The following is a 25,847-nucleotide window of genomic DNA, read 5'->3' on the forward strand; positions in this document are numbered from 1 at the left end:
GATTTACAGAATACATGATTTTTAGATGCTTTGTTTGTCCCATCAAAGAATGAAAAGACAGGCAGGGCAGATAGAGGAGAATAGGTAGGGAATCAAAACAACACTGGTAAATTGTATACAGGTACATCAATATTGTAGAGCAAGGTTGGGTCTCCATCCACAAGGGGGTGGCTGGACCACATCAAAGCAGCCCCTTAGCAGAATGCCATGGTCCTGTATGCTCCTCGTAAATGTAATGGGATCCTCTAAGAGCTTTTATTGCACATGTTTTGGTAAGCAACCTAAGGAAGGCTATTTGTTTATATTTTTGTCCTGGGTGAAGTGTAGATTCCAGTTTCATGTTTTATGGTTTAAACATGCAATCACGAGAATTATGGCTCTGGATGATTTTTAGTGCAGTTCTTCGTGTGCACTTGGACTCTAAGAGCGCAGCCAAAGGAATTACTTTGCGTAGCTGACGTCAGGAATACCTCACCAACAGCATTGGCGGTGGGCAGGGAGCTGAAGAGGATATGAGGAGCAATTGTGGAAGAGGGCTCAGTCCGACCTTGTCTGGCTCACAGTTCCGCGTGTGGTTGTGCGTAAACGCAGCTAAAATAGTTGGCGGCGTTTAAAGCCCCTTCAGGCGCGTACAACTTTGGCTCTCATTCATGTTTTTTTTTCGCAACACATTCACGTCTGGGTGTTGTGCACAGGACAAGCTCTTCCGCATATTGGATTTCAATGCAAAGAGAAGGTCGCCAACGTCCATCTAAGGATTCGGGAAATGAAGACAGCTACTGACACGGACTCAGTATTATTTTTACTTTTGAAACGTTTTTCTGCGCAGTTTTGATTAAGGGATTTTCTTCAACTCGCGAAGCATTTGCTCCCTGTGTGGGATTACTCGTTGCATTGCTTGTATTTGAATGTAATTGAGTTTTGGATACGCCTGTGCTGTGCATTGTACAGTGCATACATTCGATCACGATGTATTTAATTTAGGACAACCTCTTTCTATACAAAGTGCCAAATTAAGCCGGAATGGCGAACGAGTGTAATCGCAACATTGTGGAAAAGTACATCTGCCATAAACTCTCCAAACGGGGCTACGTGTTTGGATTTGATGATGTCCGGGATGAAGATGCTGCTAATAATGGGTCAATAGTTGTCCCTCCACCGAGTTTGGTTCGCCGGTGCCGTGAAGGCAGCACTGGGCCTGACAGCGAGAGCATCCCTCACCTCTGCAAACGGCTCCCCCAGTCCGACCCGACCGCCGCCATCCACAGAGTTCTCCGCGAGGCTGGAGACGAACTTGAGAGACTATACCAGCCGGACTTCACGGAGATGTCGCGGCAACTGTATCTCACCTCCACCACGGCGCAAAGGAGATTCGCCGAGGTGATCGACGAACTGTTCCGGGACGGGGTGAACTGGGGCCGGATTATCGCTTTCTTCGAGTTCGGGGGCACGGTGTGCGTGGAGTGCGCCGCCAAAGAGGAGATGACATCACAGGTGGACAACATCGCCGAGTGGATGACTGAGTATCTAAATGGACCTCTAAACAGCTGGATACAAGATAACGGAGGATGGGTAGGTCTGATTCCGTGTAGTTGAGCGCTACGCAGTTATGTGCCACGGGGGCGCAAAGGTCCACTTTTGCTCTGGTTGAAGATGTTTCAATCAACAAATTAACCTACCGTACACATGTTTAATAGAGATCAAAACATACATTCTGATTTGACATAATTGAGCACAATATCGAAACCACAGCTGTAGATGAATACAAATCTATTTCTCTAGATGTGCCCATTACGCACGACAGAGCGAAGGATAGACATGGACGGCCTAACTTATGAGCTGTTCTGATTGGATATTGATGATGGCTGTTAAACGTATTTAACCAATGAGTCCGCGTGCTCTGTCACACCTCCCGACGCTCTACATGAATCCCGCCCTGTCACAGTAGAGCCAGTGGCAGCCACAGCTGTCATGGAGCAGAAGAGATAGCACAGTGTGTTCCAGGGAGAATTGAAGCTTACGAAAACATTATTTAATGCATCACAGTAGATAGAACGTTATAACATGTCCAACTTGTACCTGTATATAAAGCTTTATGCTGTAAAGTGCTTCGGTGCAGGCTGTGGTGCGATGTGTTGGTCATGGTTGTAGCAGGAGGGAGGTGGCCAGATGGATGTCAGAAAACTATTGAATTAATGCGTTTAGGCCTCTGGGCATGACTGGACAAGGCTCAGCTATCAGGGCCATTTTCTGCACATCTCATCTAAATGACACACAAACTTCAGGTGCTAATGAGGAGAGGCATCTACACTCCACCATTACCTGCCTACACACATGTATAGGAAAAGAGTTGAATCTAAAAAGAAAAAGTGTACAATCTCAAATCCACTTTTGCAACAATTCTTCTTTTCTGCAGCCAGCAAAGAGCACAGCAGCCTCATCTTATGTGCTCTTTAACAACTATTAAACCAATCTCTCATGAATTAGCCTCTAATTAGCAGAGGTGCTCTTAATGAGAGCATAATATTTGTGCTGCTTGGTTATCTTGGCCAGAAGGTATCAGAATTGGGGAGGGGGTCATCAATGATTCATATTGAACATTTCATCTCAAAGGGAAGGACCATTTAACATTCCCCTTGAGTCTGCCTTACCCCTGGAGGTGGCAGGTTGTGCCACATATCAAAGGCAGGCAACGGAGGGAGGGCCCTCCAGGAACACAGCGTTAATCTGCAGCCACTGGGTTTAACATACAGTTCCCTGTGCATCTAGGTTGGAACTCTTTTGTCTGCTTTTTTAGACCTGTGCCTTGAAGCCAGCGCATGCTGCCGAGACGCCTGCTTGAGGTCTCTGGAGTCTCTGCCCACTGTACAATAATGTAGGTCATCATAGTCTGTGTTTTCCAGCTGGGCGGAGATGACTGTATCTCTGCTGCTCTGAATCAACTAGAGAGACAGAGAGTACAGTCTTTTAATCCAAAGGATTATTCAGGATTATTTGAAAGCGCATGTTTCCACTTTGGGTCATTTTGGTGGATTTCTGCTCTCAGCATCGAGGAAACTATATCCATATTAGTTTGTCTCTAAATCAATTTATTACAGAATATACTAGCATTGGAGCTTTTGAGTTTATACCTGTACTGTTTTGAGATTGAGTATTGACAGATAGGAATCTAACAGACAGTGATTTTATATTTATATTATCATTTGAATGCCTGTCAGGTGGGGGATTTCCTGAGCTGTGTGTGTGTGTGTGTGGTGTGTGTGTGTGTGTGTGTGTGTGTGTGTGTGTGTGTGTGTGTGTGTGTGTGTGTGTGTGTGTGTGTGTGTGTTTCAGTTATTACCTGACATTTAATAACGGACACTGGCACAGACACAGAGCTTTGTCTGTGCTCTAGATTGGGTTTGTGAAATTCAGCTTCTCCTTTTTTTACTGACTTTTGAAAACATTTTCATTCAGCATGTGCCAAAACGGTTGTTCTCCCATGTTGTTTGTAGCTACTCTTATATAATGAAGAGTCTGGGACTCTTTTGCAACTAAAAGTTTGTTGACTTTGTTCCGATGTCTTTCGAAGTTATGCATCCACACCCCTAGTTGCTGAGATTTCTTATCAGACATTCTTCTTATCTTATCAGACCAGGATTTTAGAGATACCCGCCCCAGCACTCACTCTCAAAAACAAATCTGACCAGATCCACCAAATGAAAAGAAACGTGTTTTAGTTATTATAATTATATTAAATACCCACCATGTGTAGCTTTTTTAAATTGTAGGATGTAAACACCGCCCAGTTGCTAAAATCAAATTCCCAGAAAAACCGAGGACTTCGTCTCAGTGTCCTCGATGGTGGCTATGGCCCCGACAATGGCTGCCACTGTTTGGATGTACCATATGTGCAACATGTTAATGTCTAATCTGCCTCAGCTTGGGCTTTGCTGAGGGTTTCCATCCACTTTAGTGCCACACATTTTCGAGAATACATATGGGTCAAAAATAATTTGTTAATTTCATCCACTAACTGCCAGGGGATGGTTCTTTTGGCTCTTTAAGGGTACATACTACAACAAGTGTATTATTTTTCTCAATTGGTGTGACACCGCTTTGACCTAACAATGAAGACATGGAATAAACATAGTTATATGTGCGTTTAGACAGGTTGTGTTTATAGTCACTAACATTGTCAATTGTGTTATTGTATGCTAGAGGTGAGTCTTGTGTTTTCCACCACCCTTAAAACAATGTTAGTGGCTAATCAACCCATTACTGACATTTTGACATGTGAGAGTGGTGTGGAAACAGCTTTCTATCAGCTCACCCTCTCTTTCCTGTTGTTTTTGAGACAATTTGAGCCCAAAATAGGAGAGCCCACTAATCATTGTTGAGTCTAGGCATCATCGGGGAGTCAAATACACCTTTAGTTAAACAAAGCTATCTGCCCTTTAGACATAACAAAGCAGTTACTGTATTTGCAAGAACCCAGCTAAGGGTGAAATAGCTCCCACTCTGCACTGATTACTTACCACATCCGGGATGTAAAACACTGTCCTTTCATTGTCCTCAACACTCAGTTTTCTCCACCTGTATAAATTCATCCTTTGTGGTGGCAGAAATTGCACTCATTAGGGGACGATTGCATTTAGGCTGTACCCACATGTGGTTCACCTGAGTTTATTTACAGTTCCTCTCAGTAAATACCAAGTGATTGAACAAAGTGACTGACGGCATCCCACTTCTGAAATTACATGCTGGACCTCAGATATTTGACTGGCTGTGGGGGTGGCACAGAGCAAAATGCCAAAATGTGCTCCAAGAGAAAAACAGTGGTTTCACAACTTTGGAAAGCTAAGTGAGAACAGCTCCAGATATGATGTTGAATTTCTTTGGTCCAAGCTGAAATATATCTCAACAACTATTAGATGGATTGCCATGAAATTATGTACAGACCTTTTATGGTCTGTATTTATACTACTTAATCTAGTGCCATCTTCAGGTCAAGATTTTATGGTCAATGTGCAGCAAAACTAATGATATCCCCATCAGTGTGTACGATGTGTTTACTGCTATTTAGCAAATGTTAGCATGCTTACACGTTACACTAAGATGGCAAACATACCTGCTAAACATCAGCATGTTAACATTGTCCTTGTGAGCATGTTAGCATGCTTGACAGTAGCATTTAGAGCTAGCATGGCTGTGGTCATGTCTTATTTTCATGTAGTAGTGGAGACAAAGGAGTTAAATCACCTAAAACCTTTTTTGAAGTCTCAAACAGCAGGATCAGGTGTCTGAGGAATGCTGTGATCCAGGTGGTGTGTGTGTGTGTGTGTGTGTGTGTGTGTGTGTGTGTGTGTGTGTGTGTGTGTGTGTGACAATGTAGTTGGCTTGGGGTGGGTCCTTCCAGTGGGGGATTCCCTGATCACAATCTGCTAGTCGACGGGTGGGACCTGCATGTTGCTACGGTGTTGCGGGCATCTTGCTGCGCCCCACTCCTCTCTCGTTGAGGCTGAGTGGATCTGGGACAGCGAGGAAGTCATTAATCTCCATATAGGTGACATGTCGGCAGAGTAGAGTAGAGGAGAAAAACCCAAATAAACTCACTCACAAAGGAGCACATGCAGCCTCTCACAGGAAAGCAGAAAAAATCCTGATGAGATTTCACTTACATCTAATTTGTGTCTTCTATATGCAACTTCAATCGGTTAAACACAAGTCGATACAATAAAAAACCAAAAATGAAAGCAATGTTTGAGGAGACATGCTTTTATAATGTAATCAGCTCTACAATTCATGATTGATTCAGCCAGAAATCTGCTCTTATCAGCCAGTTGTTTCCTATTGTCTGTTAATTTGTAGTTGTTTATCATTCTGGCCTCACAAAATTAGAGCGTGGATTGAACTCTGCTTACTTGTTTCTAGCAATCAGACCGAGGTATAAACAATTACTCATGCAAATAGCATTTATGGTTTTTCCCTCCCACACATTATTTCAAAACAGAAAAATAACAACATCATTTCACTTCTGGAGAAGCGAAAAATTACTGCAACTAAAGATGAGTTTTGGAGATTTGGACAAGAGTGTTATATATTTTGGTGGACTCTCAGCTCTGTAGTGGATACTGTACACCACAAAAGAGCTCAGTGTGGCAAGAAGCAAGCCAAGATTTCCCCCCATACTGTACCCCTTTTGCTGCGCAGACCTTGGTGGCTCACCATCTGCCACTGTGTTTACACCCATCAGCCCGGCAACTGTAATCTCAGATACATTTCCTACAGACGCAGGCAGCTCTGGGCTCTAACTCTCTGAATTAGTCTGACATGAATACTTTCTTTCAGGAACAGACCTGGAGAGATCTCAAGTCTCTCTGTTATCAAAGCACAAAGACCCTTGTTCCATATATTCAGTCCTGTGTGTGGGATACTTTGGAAAGATTTATTAAACCTTTATACGTAGTTTAAGTGGTGCTTTTTGAGTAACAGTCATGTGCTCCTTTGGTCAGTCTTCACTCTGAAATCACTTGTATCTGAATCACGGCCTATATTAAACTTGGGGTCGACTGTTAGGTATTAATAATGACGTCAATTACTTCATCTTAACTACACTTGAACAATATGGCAATGTGTTTCCATGACAGTGTTCACAATTTTTTTTAATAGACCTTTTTGTGGCCAAGTATATTTTTTTACAGTGTCTGCTTTGCCTTTCAGTACATAGAACAACAAACATAAGATTTTTTTTGCAGCTGGGTACCGTGCAATGAATAATTCAGCTATTTATTCAAAATTTCAACTGCAATTCTTTTATTTTTCTGACAATAAAATCAGTCGATCCTCAAACTGTAGACATGCTGTCAGTCTTAATTATAGAAAAGGCTGGCATCATGAAGACATGCTGTCTCTCTCAAACTAAAATTCACCCAAACAAAGGATTTTTATGATACTGTTGAGTGGAACGTATGGTCAGACATTGTTTAATGATCACTTTTGAGCTTGACATGACACTCCTTGCTTTTATGTTATGTTTACAACATCTTTACCATTCTACACATTCCGAGCATTTCATGAACCCGCCAGAAATGTGCACCTTTGTTGTGAATGGAAATACAGTTGTTTTTTAACTGTTCATGGAATATAATTCTGGTGCTTTGTGAGTGCCTATTTCCACGACCTCACTTCTCCCCAGACACCCTCCACCCCGTCCTGTGTGCTTATTTCTGGACCTCCTCGGGAGAGGTGGAGGAATGTCTGCTGGGGAGCAGCGACTGTGAATAAATAATGGAGACGACCTGGGTGTTTCTTTCCTGAGTGGCCGGTGAAGGGTGTGGGCGATTTTGTTGTTTGTTGAAAATCATGTCAGCTGAGCATTCTTCATTCAGGAACCACTGTAGGCGGTTTGCGTGCTGACGTGTGTGGTGTACTTGTGTGTTAATTTTGCAAATTCTCTTTATGTGGGTCTCTGGGGTCAGGTGAACCTACAGACTGGTGTTTGTGAATTCAGCCAGATGATTTTGTTTCAACTTTCTTTTTCTTTTTTTTTTTAATCAATAATCACCTAAACTTGCTGTTTTCCTGGTTCATGAGGGTTCACGTACCTGAGCTGTTTAAAAAGCACTATTATCCCAGTCAGAACACACACTGATGAATAATACATGGAGCAGATAAACTCGGACACTAAATGGATGTCCCTCAAGTAGAACCCCAAAGGCTGTCTGCGCTCCAGTCGAGATATCACCTCTTCTTTTTCTCATCCTCTTTCTCCCTCTATCTGTCTCTTACCCACCATCATAGACATACTCAATTACACACACACACACACACACACACACACACACACACGTGTGCCTAATCCCTTCATAAACAACACACTGATACCCTGAGACCTGGCTTTCAGTGTCAGGTAACGTTTCAGATTCCTGAAAAATGCAGGGACATGTGAGAGGCCTCTAAATATAGAAGCGTTACCACCACTGCTCCTGTGTGGTCCTTTAATTGTCATGTTACACATAAATCCCTGCCTTGTTTGTTTCTGTGCTATCGTCGCATTCACATCACAAAGTCGCCTGCCAATCTGCATGGAAAAAAAGGTCCTAATGAACCATTTGAGATGGCAGATAAAAAAGTTTTCCACCTTTTCTGTCATGGTGGAAGCTGGATAATGAGAAGCCTACTGAGACGCTAGTTGACTTTGCCACTGGGCACACCCTTGGAAGCTGTGCAGCATATCAATATAGGGCAAGGTTAAACGGTTCCTCCCATTGTCTAGCTACTGTAGATATTTTTGGGACAAACCCCCAAAAGGGTTTGTAAAAGAGATTTGATCTCCTCAATTAATTTCTAGAGCAACAATAGCCACTACTGATTGAAATGCATCTGGGAGTATCACCTAAATTACTTCCTTGTTCACAAAGACCGACCCTGTTGCATGCCTAACATAACCTAAAAAGTTATTTAGGGTCAGTTTAGTCAAATCACAAAAACAACATTTTCATACTTACCCCCCATGGTTGAAAGTTTTCACTTTCACTCCCAATATAAAATGTAAATCTTGTACTCTAAGTTTGTGGAATCTCCAGTACCTGCAATATTGTTTCTTGTGGGGGGGGTTATGCTGACGATAAATACATTTTCATACACTTCCATTATATTGGGGTTGTGTCAGAAGACTCAGCAGCAACGATTGTAATAATTACCAATGTTGTGGCCACTTTCGGGGAAATGAAAATAGCTGTAAATGCAAAATTTACAAACTATCACCTATTCGCTATTTACACACTTTAGTAGACACGTAGCATTCATCTAGTTCTGTTTTGGTCTCCACCAACTCCTGAGGGAAATACCTGTCTCTTTAGCTGCTAAATGCTATGTTTGTTGCTAACTTTGTCTGCTGTTTGGTGCTAGACAGGTAGCATACACTGTTTTTTTAGAGCTTTTTTACACACATAAAACATAAACCGAACAAAACAGCTGTATGCTGTAGCTGAAAATGACACAGATGGTAGAGGTGAGAGGGAACCAAAACAATAAAGTTGCAGCTCGTAAAACCAAACAAGAAGCCAAAAAAGGCTAAAATGCCCTGTAGAGCTGAGAGAAGCTGCAGTGTTGAGTGATGATTCTCTCTTCAATTCTTATCCCTACGAGCGACACCTTTCACATTCCACAGTCATTTGAGCAATTGTTAATATAAAAATATGGACTGTTGCAGCTTTAAAACCTTAGAAAAATTAACAATCTGCATGGCCAGATTCCAACAGGGTTAAATAGGAAAATGTTTTTTTGTGATTCGGGTGACTTGACCATTTAATGTTTATAGAGTTTATATATGCAGACAATCAGGCAAACACAGAAGCGGATGTACTGGTGCAAATCAATTATTTGCTGTCCACAAAATGGCTGTGTACACACTCACACGCAAATGCATACACACACATACTGTTCCACATCAGCGTGAACACACAGAAGCGGATGTGGTAGTGTGAATCAATAATGCTGTGTTGTCACAGTGACATGTGAGCCATGGCAGGGAGCAGATGGCCCCAGGGTGCCTAGCTTCCTGTTAGCCGTGCCATTCAGCCTCAACACACACAGACACACATGCACACCCCACTACCATGTCCACTGGGATTTCCTGGTGCAACTAGCCACAGCACTGGCCATTAACAAACAGCCCGCTTATTATTGGCTCTTCTCTGAAATGCTGAGATGCCTTCCTAAAAAATGACAACAGGCAGATAATGGTAAATAGATTTCTCTGCCTCATCCATGGAGGTCTGGGGTAAATATTTCTCTGCAGCCGTTCCCCAATGTGATTTTTGGCAGCAGGTCAAATAGCCCTCAGGAAATCTGATCTGTTTCAGTGGACGCTGAGTGAGGTCAGCCAATGCTCAGGTATCACTTTGACTAGCCTGTGTGGTATTGATTGAGCATTTCCGATGCTTTGTGTTGGTATCTCTGTGCAAAGACTCAATGTGACAACACAGTGAACCAGTGGCTGTAAATGTCAGATTGTAAATAAAGTTGATTTATAAAAATTCATGCTGTGGAAAGACAGTGCGTGCGTGCGTGCATGTGCAACTGCGAGCTCTCACTCCTGGTAAAGCTCACACAGCACCCCCCTGTTGGCAGTCACCTTTGATAGCAACTGATTAGGTTTGAAGTGCAGAGAAAACGATTCGCACCCGACGTTTGGAAGATAAAAGCTTTTCCAAGGGAACGTTGCTGCTGCTGCTACCTAGTGTTTCAGGACAGCGATCAGTGTTCATGAAACTCTTCGCCATCTCAAACTCTTATCCTCCCAAACCTACAACCAAATTTTGTCAGCATGCTGCAGTGAACAAACATTTTGTTGCTGTGCTGTCACAGATAACCCCTGCTGTTTTCAGAGGACTACTACTGCATGCTACTTCTGTCAGGGATCGCCGGCAGGGGCTTACCCAGTATTGCCACTGCGTTTATATTACATCAATTTCACTGGGTCTTCTCTGAAGCTGTGCTGCCTTTAATTGGTTGTTGGGCTGTCATTACAACTTCAAATAATGACAGATACTTCAAAGAAAACAGGGAGAATTAAAAACAGGAGAACCGACAGTGATTCCTTTTCTTCTTAGGTATTTTTGTTATTTCTTTTGACAATATACAGTTGTGCTTTATGCCTGTGTATGTTCTAAGGATGCTGTATTTGTATTTATTATAAGGATCCCCATTAGCTGCCGCCTAGATGACCAGCTAGTCTTCCTGGGGTCCAAAACAACATTAAATCACACAATATTAAAATATTTCATGACTTATACAGAAAAGAAAATAAACATAATATCTGCATATACAACTAAATAACAAATAAAGCTATCATCTTGTGACTTATGTCAGAGCAAATATTTTGTGATGCCTGGATTCAGTAATGTCCAGCGACATTTGGCGTCATAGAAGATATTAACTGCGACATGTCTAGACGAGCCTCATGTCGGTAAATCTAACCACCAGAAGTTTAATCAACTCTGCAAATTGACCTATAAAGTGCTTCATTTATCTTTAACATTTGTGGCTCTCGGTGGTGAAAAAGCTGTAAAAACAAAAAAAAAGAAAGAAAGAAGAAAGAGCTCAATAAGTATGCATTCTCTCTTGTTTAATGAACTATATTATATGTAAAAAAAAAAAAAAAAACTTCAGTGTTTCCAGATTTGAAATAGTCTAGAGTCTACATTCCTGCAATCCAGGGAGCATTGAGTTAAAAAATATTCCCAGATGAAATGACTAGACTTCACAATGTGTCTTTGATCAGGAGGGGAGGCTGACAGAGAGGAGGAGGAAGAGGAGAGATGGAAGGGCAAGCAAGTAGAGGAGGCTTATACAGCAATTTTATAAACAGGCAGTCCATTTCTTCTTAGTGCCACATGTGCTGCAGCCAGGTCGAGACTGCTGAGGTAATTGCTGTAAAAAAGTATGGATGGTTGGCAAAGTGCAATCAGGCCACCAGGGTTGAAAGACCAAAGCAAAAGGGAGCTAATAGAGCAAATGACTTTGATTAAATTGGAGTTTGTGCTGTTAAAAGAGAGTTGGAGAAGTAAGAGTAGATTAGCTCACTCCATAGAAATTAATAGAGCAAACTTGGATAAAGTTGCCTGTTAAAGTCATCTGACTCAACAATCATCTGATTCTCAGCTGATCCATCTGCTGACTTAAAAAGTAGAGGAATGTTCTCATAAAACACTCACATGGAATTACACAAAATAAAATAATAAAAATGTAACAGCCACAGCTCAATATGCAGTATGTATGCATTATTTTCCTCAGTTTGAAGCAGTATATTCTAATATTCACTGCATATCAAGGCTCAGCCTGTCACTGAATAACACTAATGCCATTTTCCATGGATTATCCCAGAGAGAAAATGCCACAAAAAAACTCTAATATGACACTGAAGTGTGCCTTATTAGCTTCCGCACAAATTTTCCTACCAGACCTTCAATGTCACAATAGGCAACTTATTATCATTCATCAGGTAGGCTGTGCTTGTTTCCCTTTGGTCTCTGCATACAAGACAGGGAAGGTCACACCGCTCCGAGTGAGCCAGCCTGCTCCAGATAGTTCAAACAATCGGCCGTTTTGAAAGCATGCTGCTCAACATAGCTGTCTCCAAGGTCTCTGTGAGTCACATTGAACTCATGTTTTAAGACCAGGAATATAAGTAGTGTCCACACCGGCTCTTAGCTGCTTGAATAGGCGTTAATTACTTTCATCTATCTCTGAAAAGAATTTAAATATAGTTATTTTATTACATAATACAAGTGTAGTTGTGTTTCTTGCAGTCAATCTGGTTATCTCAAGGTTCATTCCTTCTCATATCAGGCCTCTCGGGCACACACAGTGCAGTTGTTTGTTTCCACACATCAATGCATTCCACTCATTCCTCTCTCCCGGATGAAAATCAGCTGGTTGCCTGAGAGAGGTCATTGAACTGTTTCCCAGTATTCCCAGCCTGAAAACCGAAATGGGGGAGGAAAACATTTTCTCAGTTGGGGTTCATTTTGACATTGCTTTTAACACAGCTGACAGTTTAACATATCATAGGCTATGGATATATATTTCGATTTCTCAGCCGGTAGTTAAATTGTGCAACCAAAATGATTGCTCCCCCCCCTCCCTCCTCCTGTTTCAAAATGACCTCATGCTCCATGCAGGACAGAGAAGTTTTGTCACACATTGCACAATTTCAGAAAGCTGCTTTCTTTCCCATATCGAGGTTTGCTTTGTCTTCCAACATGATACCTTCTCTTTTTATTCCCTGATGCAAATATGACAGCAGTAGACAGTGGGGGAAGAAGTATTTGGATCTATAGACTTTTACTAAAGTGAACCAGTAAAACACTGTACGAATAAAGGTCCTGCCTTTAAAATCTTGAGAACATATTGTGATTTTTCCCTGTAATGTTGCCACATTCACCCAGTTTATAATCTTTGGTAATACTGCACATTTTCATCAGTGGGCCATAGGCTTAGTCACCATTGTGTTACCTCATTTGGCAATGGATAGTGACATAACAGACATTTATGTTAATGAAAATCTTCGAGATTATAACTTTAATACTGATGCATCACTTGATTAAGTAGCATTATACTGTTGTAGCTGGTGAAAGTGGAGCTAGTTTTAACTATTTTGTTTACAGCACGGTAGTTTTGGCTAACAGTTCGCAAACTAGGGGTCGGGCCCCTCCAAATGTTCGATTAAATTAAGTCGAACAGTATTTAAATGAAACCATCTGAGAAGTTTGGGGGGGGGGTGGGGGGGTGGGTGATGTCTCTTTGGTGTAACTGCTAACAACTTTACTCACAACTCTTAATCTGTGAAAATGACAGCTGTCAGATAAATGTAGTGGAGTAGAATATCTTTGTGCTTAAATACAGTACTTGAGTAAATGTACACGATTACTTTCCATCACTGGCAGCAGATGTCTTCACTTTTACTTTATGGAAAGTTTTCATTGTGGGTCGGCTCCTCTTCTCCTCACTTCAAAGGTGTTCCTGAGGGAGCTGCGCTTCAAACAGATGATTGTTTTCTCTGACATTATCGGACATCTGAGATCCTCAAACTGCTCTGCTCCGCTCACAGCGTGCCTTGTCCCAGACTGTGGCCTCTCTCATTTACATGGGTACACAGGAGAGAACACTACCTGAACCTGAAACCTGGCCCCGTGTACTCCAATCACGTAAACCGCTCCAATATCTTGTTACCAAAACTGACAAGCTTTCATTTAGCAGCCCAATTTTACAAGACGTCTCCTGTATGAAAGAGGAGACTGTGAGAGGAACTGGGCGTCTAGCTTTGGTGTTCCAATACTTCTCATTCGCCAACATGTTTAATTCTCTATTAGGCGATATTACACTCAATTTGTTTGGCATTGCTTCCTAAATTACAGAGGTAACTTAAGATTTCATCAAAGGAAAAAAACATTCCTGCTTTTTGTGAACATAAAACGTGCCCATTTGTTACAGTTTGCTTTTTCTTAGACTTGGAGCTAAGATTTAGGAGTCAGTTAATGGTTCAAAACAAATACAAATCTCTTAGTTACAGTGTCTAACCAACTGTGGCTCTGCACTGCTGCTCCCCCTCCCTTTCTCCATGGTATTAGCATGACTACATGTTTGGCTTGCCTCTAGTCTTTCCCTAGTTACCCGAACAGAGTCTGTGATTTAACCATACTTGGCTCTACCACAGAGAAGCCATAGTCTAAAACCAGACAGTGATGTCATCCCGGCAGCATCTGGCACAGGAGGTGACTTAACACTAAGTGAACTGTCAAGTTCTTTTTCAAAGACTTACTCAGTCACAAAGAAACTTTGTAAAAATCTGGATTGTGTAATTGTGTTACATATGGGCTCTTTGATGCAAGCACAAGAAAACCACAACAATGGAAAAGCTGATTGCACCATTTCAAGGAAACCAAGTGACTTCATTTCTTGGGCAAGTTCAGAACAATCAGCCAGCACAAGGGCTGCACACTGAGCATACTGCAGATGGTGTTCCCACACATCCCCATTCATTACACCATATACAGTAGTCGTTTCTGGCTCAGATCAGTCAGTCTATTTTCAGCTCCACTGCATTTGAGACTGTGGTTGTGTGGTCGCAGGGTCTTCAGGGGTCAGTGGATATGACTTTTAAGGCTCGAAGCAGCGTGCCGCCCCTGTCACAGGAAACGAGCTTCTCCCATGGGCTCTGTTTGTCACAGGAGAAGCAACAGGCCACCTGGGAATCTGCTAGTTCCCACGGTCTCTATCAGAGGTTTCTATCTGGACCAATCAGGCACAGTGGCTTGGCTATTGGGCGTTCCCACGCTCCCTTGTTTTGCCAAAAATAAGACATACTCTGGTTCCTGTATGCAGCAATCCAAAGCTGATTTAAAGCTGATAGAGCAGTTTGAAATGTGAAAGTTTGAACTCTTTGTTTAATCATTAACCCGAACTGCAGTGAATGTGGAGAATGGCATTGCTTTATTGTCCGCAGAGTGCTTCTGCATTTTTTAAATGCCACAGATAATTTACCAAGTGGCTCTTTACACAAGTGCTCTTGCATTCTTGAATGCAAAATTTGAACAACACAACCCATGGAGGTGGAGTTTTACACAATTCTCTCTGAAAGAGCACCACAGTTTTTTGGCTTTCACACGTTTACATGGATTTTTGAAGTCACAAACACGTCACTGGAACAGCCAATGTACTGTGCAAGGCTTCCTTGGAGTAAACACAGAGCTATTAGACATCCAAGTGGCAGACATCCTGTCTTCACTGGAAAGCCACTCAAGCCAGGTTTAATGCACTCCAAACACACCAGCCTCCACAAGTGTGGATGATGACTCAGCGGCAATTTTCCACTCTCTCCTTTGCTCTTGCGCATCATCTGTGGCCTTTTAAATGGGCCAAGCAGCGGAGATGTCAGTTGTGAGATTTGGCAGCCCTGAACCAGGAGCTCAGATGAAGCCTGATATTTATAGCAGCACAGAAGTCTTGCGGCTTCGACTATTGTCACTTCCTCTTCCGCTGAGGGGCCAGATGGGCTCAGGGCAGACATCCTCAGATAAGGCAGACATCCCCTTTTAGCTTCATTGTATCTATTTGAGGAAGCCATTGTGCCCACTTTTAGCAACTGCGAAGGACTTTGGATTAATTGTTCATGTTGAAAATGGTTCCAAGGTCAAAATCACAGCTCTGGCTTGTTTTAAAGAATGAAAGAAATATATTGATTTAGCTGCAGAGGTGGTCTGATTTGTTGTGAGAGAAAAGGATTGTCTCTCTTTGCTTTGATGTCTCTTTGTTCTGCAAGAGACTGATTGCAAATGATACACTCTGAGCTTCAGTAAGGTGTGCAGAAGTGCCGATAAACCAGGAGCGCAGGAGGAACGCAAGTGACAGGAGAGCAAACACTCGCCCTCACCTCTCTGAGCCTGCAAGGTCACCCACTTCTCTATTTCATGTTGGATCAAAGCTGTTCAATGAAAATCAATGGGCCTCAAGAAGAATAAAGGGCCTGCAAGGCTCATAGAACTGCTCAGTCAAGGTTAAGTAAATAGATCAGAAATGTTTGGCAATTCAAAATCTGTCTGCACTCCAAAAAACTAGACGCTTCTGCACAAATTGGACAGTTTAACTCCAGTGCATCTCTAAAGAAACCAAAGTCTCATGTGTAAAGTTACAGTACTCATTTATCTAGCTGGTTTTACAATGAATAATGGAGACAATAAAAAACACGTCATGAGTGTCATGAGGACTGTGGGTGATTTACTGGCGATCACGTTTCATGTTCCAGTAGAGCAGGCTCACTCCCACAGGAGAGCGTGCTGTTTTGTAAACACACAATAATACTGCTGCTGCTGCTGCTGACATAAATTTGAATATTTATGAGCCTTTAGGGTAGCATCCAACGTCAAAATTGTTTCTCCCTCTACGGTTGAGTCCAATGAAAGTACATTGCCAAGTATGAAACCTGAGTCTTCAAATGACACTCAAAGCTAATTAAAAGGGTTTCCCATTTCTTTTGTTTCAAGTCAGGATTTACCTTCTGCTCTCTTTTTTTTATCACAGACTGATATAACTCTGTAGTTTCCATATTGTCTGGTACTTTAAAGGGGAACATCTGTATTTTTCAACCTGGACACTGTTTTCCCATGTTTTTGGTAATCATGTGATAATGGGAACAACAATTTTTGAAAATCTTCCAGTATTGAGCGAGAGTGCTGCAGCTACTAGCTGCAAAACAGGCTGCAATGTGATCGCAAGGGGAATTTGTCACAGTCAATGTCAAGGCTCAGATTGTTATAATTGTATAGTTAAGTGTCTGTTTCATCTAACTTTCTGCCAGAAAGTGAATGTCTAACCATAGACTAATAGATTAATAGACTAATCATTTGAGCTCTGTGTTTTATAATCAAGGATGCTACTCAAGCACATATTGTTTTGTAAGTCTGATCCACTAAGTTTGTGTAGTGACAGATTTGTACAGCTTTCCACCCAGTTTGCCATCATCACTTGGCTGCGAGGTTGCTGTTTCCAAGTATTGCAGTATTGTCACAGTGTAGTGAAGGGCTCAGCGTCCTCAGCTCCAAGCTGTTTGGCAGTGCTGACACAAGGGGATTCACTGGGTAATGAGTATTGCAAAAAAACTCCTCCGTCATCTCATTTTTGCCGGGGCCATTCGATGGATGACACTCCAGAGACTTGATGGAACCTGACCTTGCTGCCAGACGACAGGTTGCTGTCCTGTCACCTATTATGCCTGCCAAGTTTAAAAAAAAATCTGTGTATGCATTCATACATAAAATAATAACACATGAAAGAGAGATATATTAGTGTATATTTGGATCAAAGCAGATCAATTACAAAGGACACTAATGCCTTCCTTGCACTTTTTTTCTATCTCCCATTACTCTCCCTTGGCTCCTGAAATGGGAGTTTTGTTTGACTTTAATTAGCTGCAGAGAAGTCAGCAAGAAGCTCATTAGAAAAATCAAAGAGGGGCGGCAGCGGCATATGCAATTTTATAAGTACGTTACTATGTGAATGCTTAGGAAATAAACAGAGCGTGGGGAGAAGCTCTGTTCAGAGATGAATATAGCAGCGAAGCCACAACAGGCCCTTTAAATACAAGTTGAACTTTCACCCACATCCCTTTCTCTCAGTCTCATTCTGCCCACAATTACCCACAGAAACGTCCCAAAACAGAGATGACCGCCTAATCATTTTTCTGTTATGGCAAAGTGCTGCTTGGGGTTTTCAACGGAGCTAGCCAAGCGCACAAGATGACTCATTATCTTCCACACAAGTCGAGCGATCATTCCCAAAAGCAGGGGGATACCCAAAGCAACTGGCATTTCTTGTTACCCTTAAGATAGCATAAGGCCATCTGAGAAAGACAACAGTGTATAATCTCTTTGTGTTCACGAGAAAACCTAGAGGTCTAAATCATGTGAAAAACAAATCAGAGGTTGAGGACAGGCTCTCTCCTGCTGGTGGGAAAAGCAAATCATGTGTGAAGCTTCCAGCCAGGGTAACCATGACACTCAGGCAGCAAGTTGCCACCCCATGGCTGAGTATGGGATCCTCTCAAGTCTTACTCCTTTACTCTATGTGCCTCTCAGGGATTCATTGTGTGCAGTAAAAGCGAAGGAAAGGGAGTGTGTAAACCTGGCTAGGCATTTTCCCATTGGATTTTTGGCTTCTGTAGGGCGGCTGTGACCTTTATAAAGCCATTGATCCAAAAAATGAATACTGTGGAGAACTAAAGCCTGGACTTTATTTCCCAGATGCACACCTGCTGTCGGTGGCAGATGGTTTGCTGCAGGGCAGTGAGATAACTTCTTGAGGATTATACAGTCTTTTGTTGATGTGATGAATGCAGATGTTTTGTCCTTTCCTGTCCCTGCAAACTTTCTGTGTCCTCCTTTGCCAGCTGCTTATTATTATTTTCTTATTTTCTTCAAAATGACAGTCAACACAGAATTAAAAAGAGGGAGAGGAAGCAGGAAAAAAAAGAGAGTACCAAGGTTTGTTTTTCCTGCTACTCACATGGTTGTGGCAGCACTGCTTGCTAACTAACGTGTGGGTGAAAAAGTTCCAGGAGCATGCCTCAGTCTCATGATATCCACCTGACACCCTCCCTCCCTCCCTCCTCTATCTCTTCCCAGCTCTCCCCTGGGTCAGTCTGGAGTTATTACCGCCCATGTCCTTGTGGGATTCTTTTAAACATCAATCACCGCTCTTATGAACCTCTTACCGTAATTGGCCCGCTTTTGTTTCAGACTTAAATAGAAGATAATCTATGCCGCCAGTCTGGGACATATTTAGGACACACATCATGAGTTTGCCATTTTGTCGAGCCCCGCTAGTGGTCACATGCACTTGCTGCTGGGGAAGGTGGCTGGTCTGTGTTGTTGCCTCAGCAAACTGGAGTTTTTCTGGAGTAGGAAAAAAAAGGACGGAGGCAGTGTTTTTGCCAGCTAACACATTCCCCTCAGCTGGAGGTCTGACTGAAGAGCTTGTTCTCTAATTAATACCTGAATCCTGGAGAGGAGGGAGGGAGGGTATCATCACTGAAAAACAATGCTTGTTCACAGGCTTGATTTTTCCATTAGTGCCACCACCAGGGCAAGGTTTTCATTTATCCTGTGAAGTATCTCAACATGCATAGATGCATGAGCACAAATTTAGCCTACAGACATTCATGGTTCGCAGAGGATGAATCCTAATGATGAACCCCTGGCTTTTAGTGCCACAAGGAGGCTAACATTTGTGGTTTTGAGTGAAATATCTCAGCAATTATTGAATGAATTGCCATGAAATTTAGTTCAGACATTCATGTCCCCCTCAGTAGGAACTGTGATAACTTTGGTGACCCTGAAAAACTAATAATATCACCATCGGCCTCAGCTGTAGGCTACTTTCTGTTTAGCGCAACTTAGCACACGATAGCATGCTAATATGCTAAACTGGGATGGTGAAAAGAGTAAACATCATACCTGCCTAGAATAAGCATGTTAGCGTTGCCATTGTGAGCATGTTAGCATGCTGATATTATCATTTAGCTCAATGCACAGCGCACAGAGTTCAGTCTCACAGGGCTGCTTAGCAAGGCTGTAGAGTCTTGTTTTTAGCCGTGGATAATTAAAAACGCTCACCTGCAACAAAGGAAAAAGACTTTGATTTAAAGTCATGTCGGCTGACTTAAGAGCACAGTGTGTTTTGACACCAGAGGGTCTTAAGTGGAAAGAAACTGCTGATCCTTCCTCCTCTGTGTCACAGACTGGCCCCCAGCCTCAGGAATGCCACAGGATGGGAAGGGAGGAGAGGGAAACAGGAAATACTTTTGTCTCCCCACAGCACTTCAGAATGGATGTCTCCTTTTTTTAGTCCTGTGTGGGCTTACGTATGTTTGATAAAAGGAAACTGTATATTAAAATGTGACAGAAAAAGAGTATTAATGACCCAGTTTTGCTTCTAGATCAAGGTCGAATAAAACGTGTGTATTCCAGTTAGAATTACACAAAACATAATTACTGTAGGTAAATTGAGTTAAATCAAGACAGATTAAAATAGAATGCTGATAGATTCCCATGGGAACTGACACAGTAATGTTGTACTGAATTAAACTTAACAATTCCCCATTGTTCACAGATAGGTCAAGTTACAGCTAAAATCAGAGGCATCAAAGGGGCTCAAATGTGCAGCTTACCAACACTGCTTCTAATGTGGTTAGCTTCATAACAAAAGAGTTGATATTCAATAGGAAACGTTAATATATCCTCTCTTAAACCGCTCTAAAACACTGTTCTAGTCAGGTTCAAGATAATCTACTTGTGCGTGTGTGGGAGAGCGAGGAGCTTAGCACCATCCTTAGCACTTCCTGTCCAGCTGTTCCTGCTGTCATTGCTCATGAGCAGATGTCTGTATTTCCTCGTCAAAGACACACAGCCGTGGTATTTGCTCCATGGACCTGATATCCACTCACAAATTCTTAATTTGTAACAGGCCTTTTTTTTTTTTTTTTTTAACTCATGCTAGCAGCAGAAAGCAGAGCCTCTGAGTAACATTAATATATTTATGCGTGAGGGCTGCAAGCGCTTGTCAACATGCTAAAAAAGAAAACTAAATCTGTTGACGTGCAGTTACGAATTGGCTCTTTTTGGTGATTTCCGTGTTTGTTAAATGTGTTGGATTGTGTCTGTCTGCATGAAGAGCGTCTGAGGTTGTGGGTCTGAGTGTGTGTGTGTGAGCCAATAAACATGAATGGATCTGCTGATTTACATTTTAGGATTAAGGATCATCATGCAGATTTTGAGCTATATGCCCCTAAGATATCTGCTGCCAGGTGATCATCACAACATTTAAAACTTACTGTACATTTATTAAATTTAAATTACCACAAAAATAGTCCAACAGTGTTCTGTGGATTCTGTAAGAGTAACTGGGGTACTGTTGTTGAAAAGAAATGTTGTTTTTTAATTATTTTAACAAAATTTTTCACCTCCGTGAAAATCTCAAAGGTGGATATCTTAGAATCTGGTGAAATTAAAGTAAAACTATCTATATAGCTAAAAACCACAAGTAGAAAGTGTAAGAAATATGTTGTTTGGTGAACCAATCCTTACAATAGTTAAAATTATCATAATTATTCTCTAATTTTCTTAGTGTCAACAAATCCCATAAAAAGACCAAAACCAAAAATGAATTGATCCTACTACCAAGTTGGCTGTGTAGTCAAAGCCTGATGAAGTGTATTCCTCTGTGCCGTAGAGCTTCATTGTTGTTCAAAAACTATTTCAATAGATTAATGAGCCACACTTCTGCACTAGGTGACATGTTCCTTTGAATCAGTCCCACACAGAGCACTCAATGTGTATTAATCCGCAGCTGAAAACTAGTCCCCAACAAATGTGCTATTTACTTCTGTTGGAGTAAAGTATATTAAATACTACAATGCCTAGCTGTTTTAGCAAATTACAAGCCTTTTTTTAATAAAAGTTCTATATTTGTGACTTGTTTTTAAAGACTTACGTCTTCAGAACAAACGGAATGTCAACCTTATCCTTTATGGTGTTTTCTTGTAGACTCCACCCATCAAATAACCAGCTGACGCAAGAAAGTACACATAGGTAAACACATTCTTTGACAGCCCAATTAACTGTCTGTCTTTCTCTTTCCGTCTCTCTTCCAGGCTGCCTTTGTGGAGCTGTATGACAGACAGAGGGACTCCCTCTTCAGCTGCTCCTGGCCCTCCATTAAGACGGTCTTTGGCCTAGCTGCACTCGGGGCAGCTAGCCTCACCTTCGGAGCATACCTGACACAGAAGTGAAAGAGCCCTCGTTCTACCAGCTTGACTTTATTCCTCCTCCTCCTCCTCCTCCTCCTTCTTCTCCTTGTGCCTCTTCTTATTTCTTTTTATAGATGCCCCTGACCCCTCAGAGACAACCTTCAGACTCTTTTGAATCTGGCTCTCTTCAAAGCCCTCTCTCAGAAATCTCCCTCTTCCTCGCCCCTACATGTCAAAACAGACACAAATCAAAACAGCTGAAGCATCCAGATGCACAACCCATACAGAGCAAAGGACGTCTTGAAAAGAGGCAACTTAGATGTAATCACACTAATTTGCTAAGTAGCCTACAACTGAGAAATGAGGTGGCATCAGTGGCATGCATTTTTGGGGGTTTTTGTTCTGCCTGCTTCTGTACTAGTTATAGCATGAATGTTGAGTGTTTGTGTAGATGTTGTTGCATGTGTCAGAGCTCATGCAGGACCTCTATTTGGAGGCCTTGATGATGGGGGTGCAGGGACAACGATGCTCTACACCGGAGAGCAAGCGGCCGCAATCCCGCCCCTGCTTGTTAGGGTGAAGAACCCCGTTTTGAACTGTGTTGCCCCCCCTGCAGCCGTCCTTCAAAGGACTTCCTCCACAGAACAGCTGCTCAGAATGTATAATGGAAATGGCACGGTTTGTGTCTACTGCTTTCACTGCTTAGACAGCTCTAGTGAACTTTGAACACACTACACCATTATACTCTCCATGGTCCTTAATATGTAGAGGAAGGGCCAGCGGAAGACTGAGGTCTGCTGATATTTCTTTTGCAGTTTAAAAGCTCCTCGATTGAGATTTTGATGTTGGTTTTAATTTTTGCAGCATGCCAAACCCCAAATTGTGTGGTTCTACCACAGAAAAAAGAGGAGAATGGAGAATTTTTTTAAGGACTGAAAAGCATGCAGAAGAAGCCTGTCGTTGCATAAAACCCATATGATGATGAATATACTGAGAAAAATGTCAAGCGCAGCACAAAACAGTAAGGTAGAAGTAAAACAAAGCATCTTAAAAAGGAAGCAAGCCCCTGCAACATGAATGGACGAGATTTTATATGTGCATTCCTCAAGCAAAGCGATGTGAACGAGACCACTCCTCTGCTAAAATTACTCTGCTTTAAAAGCACCATCACTGTTCACAGATTAGCACCAAGCAACCCTTAAAAACATTTTGTTTTTCTATTTTCTACCACTGTTTCTACCAGCTTTCTTACTCTTAACTCAGTCCATTTGTGGTCAGATTGTTTGGGCTCACCCAGGTCTCAGAGCTGACCCTGTCATCCAGCTGCTGAGGCCCCGCAGTGACCTGGTACTGCTAGAATCCACTCTGACAAAGACGCTTGTTGACGTGGACTGAGAAAGCCTCGCTTGGCCACAGATGACTGAGTGGAATACCATGGCAGCAGGGTTTCAGTTTAGGACTAAAGCCAGTGTGTCCCATGTGCTGGAACCTGAGATGTCCCCTCTCTCCGGTCTGCAAATGCATTCAGTCATTGATTTGTTTTATTGATGTTTGTCTTGTGTTACAGTCTGACAGAAAATTTGGAAATGCTCACAGGCTTCAAAATATTTTGTTGTAGCCTGCACAACTTTATTTGGTTATGGAAAAGTGATTTTTGTTTCTTTCTTAACTCTGTCATTACAGATCTTCACTTTCTTTGTTGCATGGATGAAAGATACTGTCTTCACACGAGAAATATGTGTAACCATATTTATAACAGAATAGGGTAGAAGATAACAAATAACAGCAAAGGAGTTGCATTTTGTCTATTTATTAAGAGGTACCAGATCACAGATTTTTTAACAGTAGCTACTTTGATGAAAAATAAATAGTTTTCACTTTTTTTCTATTCTATTGAATCACACTGTAACTACATTTTTTTCCTGGCTGCTATTCTAATGAGAAAGATGTTTTTTTTTAAAAAAAAAGTGAATTTCTGTGTCGTATTACTATTGGCTTAAGGCTGCTTTACTGTAGATTTAACTTTTAATTAACAGCTTAAACTGCCACAGATTTACAGTATAGTTCTTGAGAGCTGGAAACCAAAGTTAACTTGTATTAATCTTTAATTTAAAAAACAAAACAAACTAAAAAAGTAGCTTAAGGAGGATACACGTCGCTTCACTTCACTGAGTCTATTCAGTGAGGTTGTATGATCTCTCTGTGGAGGGTTTGTCTAGTGTTACTGTACTATATCAGCTTAACTTTTGTCAGCTTTGTGCTCCAATGATAACTCAGTGCTTATCTGTAAAATGTTGACCTGCCAGAGTTAAACCTTGTCTCAGTTGTCCCACTCTCATTACAGCAGCTCACAGTTGTGTCATATAGTGATGTGTGTGTGAGAACCAGAAGGCTATTTATGAGCAGGAGTAGGAACAGTTCAACAGCAATATAGTGTAATTTTTATATTCTCTGTGCATAATATATGAATGTAGACGCCATGGTTGCTACTGTTTTATGTCTATAATCACAAACCTGTAGCACTTAAAAAAGTGAATTGTGTTTCTGTTGTTTACTGCTATATCCACAATAAGCTATTGGGATCATATTGTTCCTAATAAACCAGATTTCTCAAGCAGCTGCAGTCCAAGTTCATGTTGTGTCTGCTTTAAAAAAAAAAAATGTTTTTTATTGATTCTCAGCTTCGTCTCTGTGCATGTCAGCAAGACAGAAAGAAAATAAGAGCTATTGACGGTGAAGAGCAGTGTATCAACAGTGGTCTTTTGATTATCTGTGATCTATCCACAGCTGTGAATTGTATATGTAATCTTGGTTGTGTCAACGTGAGCCTCCTTGTGAAGGACTGTGAAGGCACAGCAGCCGCACCCCAGCAGACATCAAAGCTGTCCCCAAACACTGCACTTGTCAGCCTCCCTCTTCTGCTCCATGCGCTGTTAAACACAAGTGCAAAAACCCAAAATGCCCTGAGGCTAGTTTTTTTTTTTTACTGTTCTGATCACACTTGTCTTCAAAGGCCACGGCACTCTTGCTGCTCAGTGGAATTTGTGAAAAGCATGATGTAGTAAAACTAATATTGAAAGAGTTGAGTGGGTATGATAAAATGAAGGGAGTGAAAGAAAGTGGTGTGTGTGTGTGTGTGTGTGTGTGTGTACACATACATCCCTGAGGAGACCAACAGGAAAGTTCATTTGGGCTGGAGCCCCACGCAAACCCTCCTCTCGCTCTCTCACTCGCCATGCATATAAAATGCAGGACACGCTCTGAAGAGGAATGTTAAATCAAGCCAGATACTTTCAAAAGAGAGTCCAGTGTGGGTGTGGATGGTGAATGTGTGTGTGTGTGTGTAAAGAAAAAGATGGGCAGTAAGAAGAGGAAAGGGGGGTTGTGAAGCCCTCCTGCCTCTTCTGCTTTAGGGCTACACGGTGTAGAGGAGGCTTCCCCAGCACTGAATATCACAGGGGAGATTGGGAGATCAAAGGAGATTGTCTGCAGTAAGTCTGGTCCAGTTATACCCCTCATTTGGAAGTCCATCAGATCCACTCACGGCACCTTTGCCTAATTTAGAGGCAGCCTTTGCTGCATTAAAAACTTCCTTCTGAAATCTAGCAATTTCCTTAAAAAGAGATCAAAAAAAGCACCCCTCGCAAATCATTCATCTCTTATTGGAATGTAAATATTCAATGAGAAAGAGTTACTTATTACACCAACTGTAGAAGCAGATTTTATTAAGCCTTGTCCTGCCTGAACTGTGTGCTGCAGTGTCACCTTGTGGCTGCTCCACAAACCCTCCAGCAGGGTTTAAAACATCAGGCAATCACAATGCCAAGAGTCTGCACATTTCTACCTCATCTACAGGAAATGACAGCTGATTTCACTGAGCAGATCATCTTCAAATATGGAGAATGAACCATCAGCTGCTGCAGCATTCAGCTGAAATAAAAACCAGCCTTTTCTCAGCACTCTCTGGCACATGGTTGCCTATCCCTGCTCTAAAATATCCTCAGGGCAGCATGCCATGAAGAGAAAAAGGCTCCAGGCTGAAGGCTCAACTGCTTACAGC

General features: G+C 41.9%; 1 protein-coding gene across 1 annotated transcript; it reads left to right on the forward strand.

Annotated features, from left to right (window-relative positions):
• The first annotated feature begins 477 nt into the window (after nucleotides 1-477).
• On the forward strand, nucleotides 478-24,410 carry bcl2b (BCL2 apoptosis regulator b). Its single transcript, XM_031294226.2, has 2 exons — nucleotides 478-1,572; nucleotides 21,692-24,410. The coding sequence occupies exons 1-2, from the start codon at nucleotides 1,024-1,026 to the stop codon at nucleotides 21,827-21,829; spliced, it is 687 nt and encodes a 228-aa protein (XP_031150086.1). The 5' UTR covers nucleotides 478-1,023; the 3' UTR covers nucleotides 21,830-24,410.
• Nucleotides 24,411-25,847: the final 1,437 nt, after the last annotated feature.

The sequence above is a fragment of the Sander lucioperca genome, chromosome 9 (assembly GCF_008315115.2).
Source record: "Sander lucioperca isolate FBNREF2018 chromosome 9, SLUC_FBN_1.2, whole genome shotgun sequence".
NCBI classification, from domain to species: Eukaryota; Metazoa; Chordata; class Actinopteri; order Perciformes; family Percidae; genus Sander; species Sander lucioperca.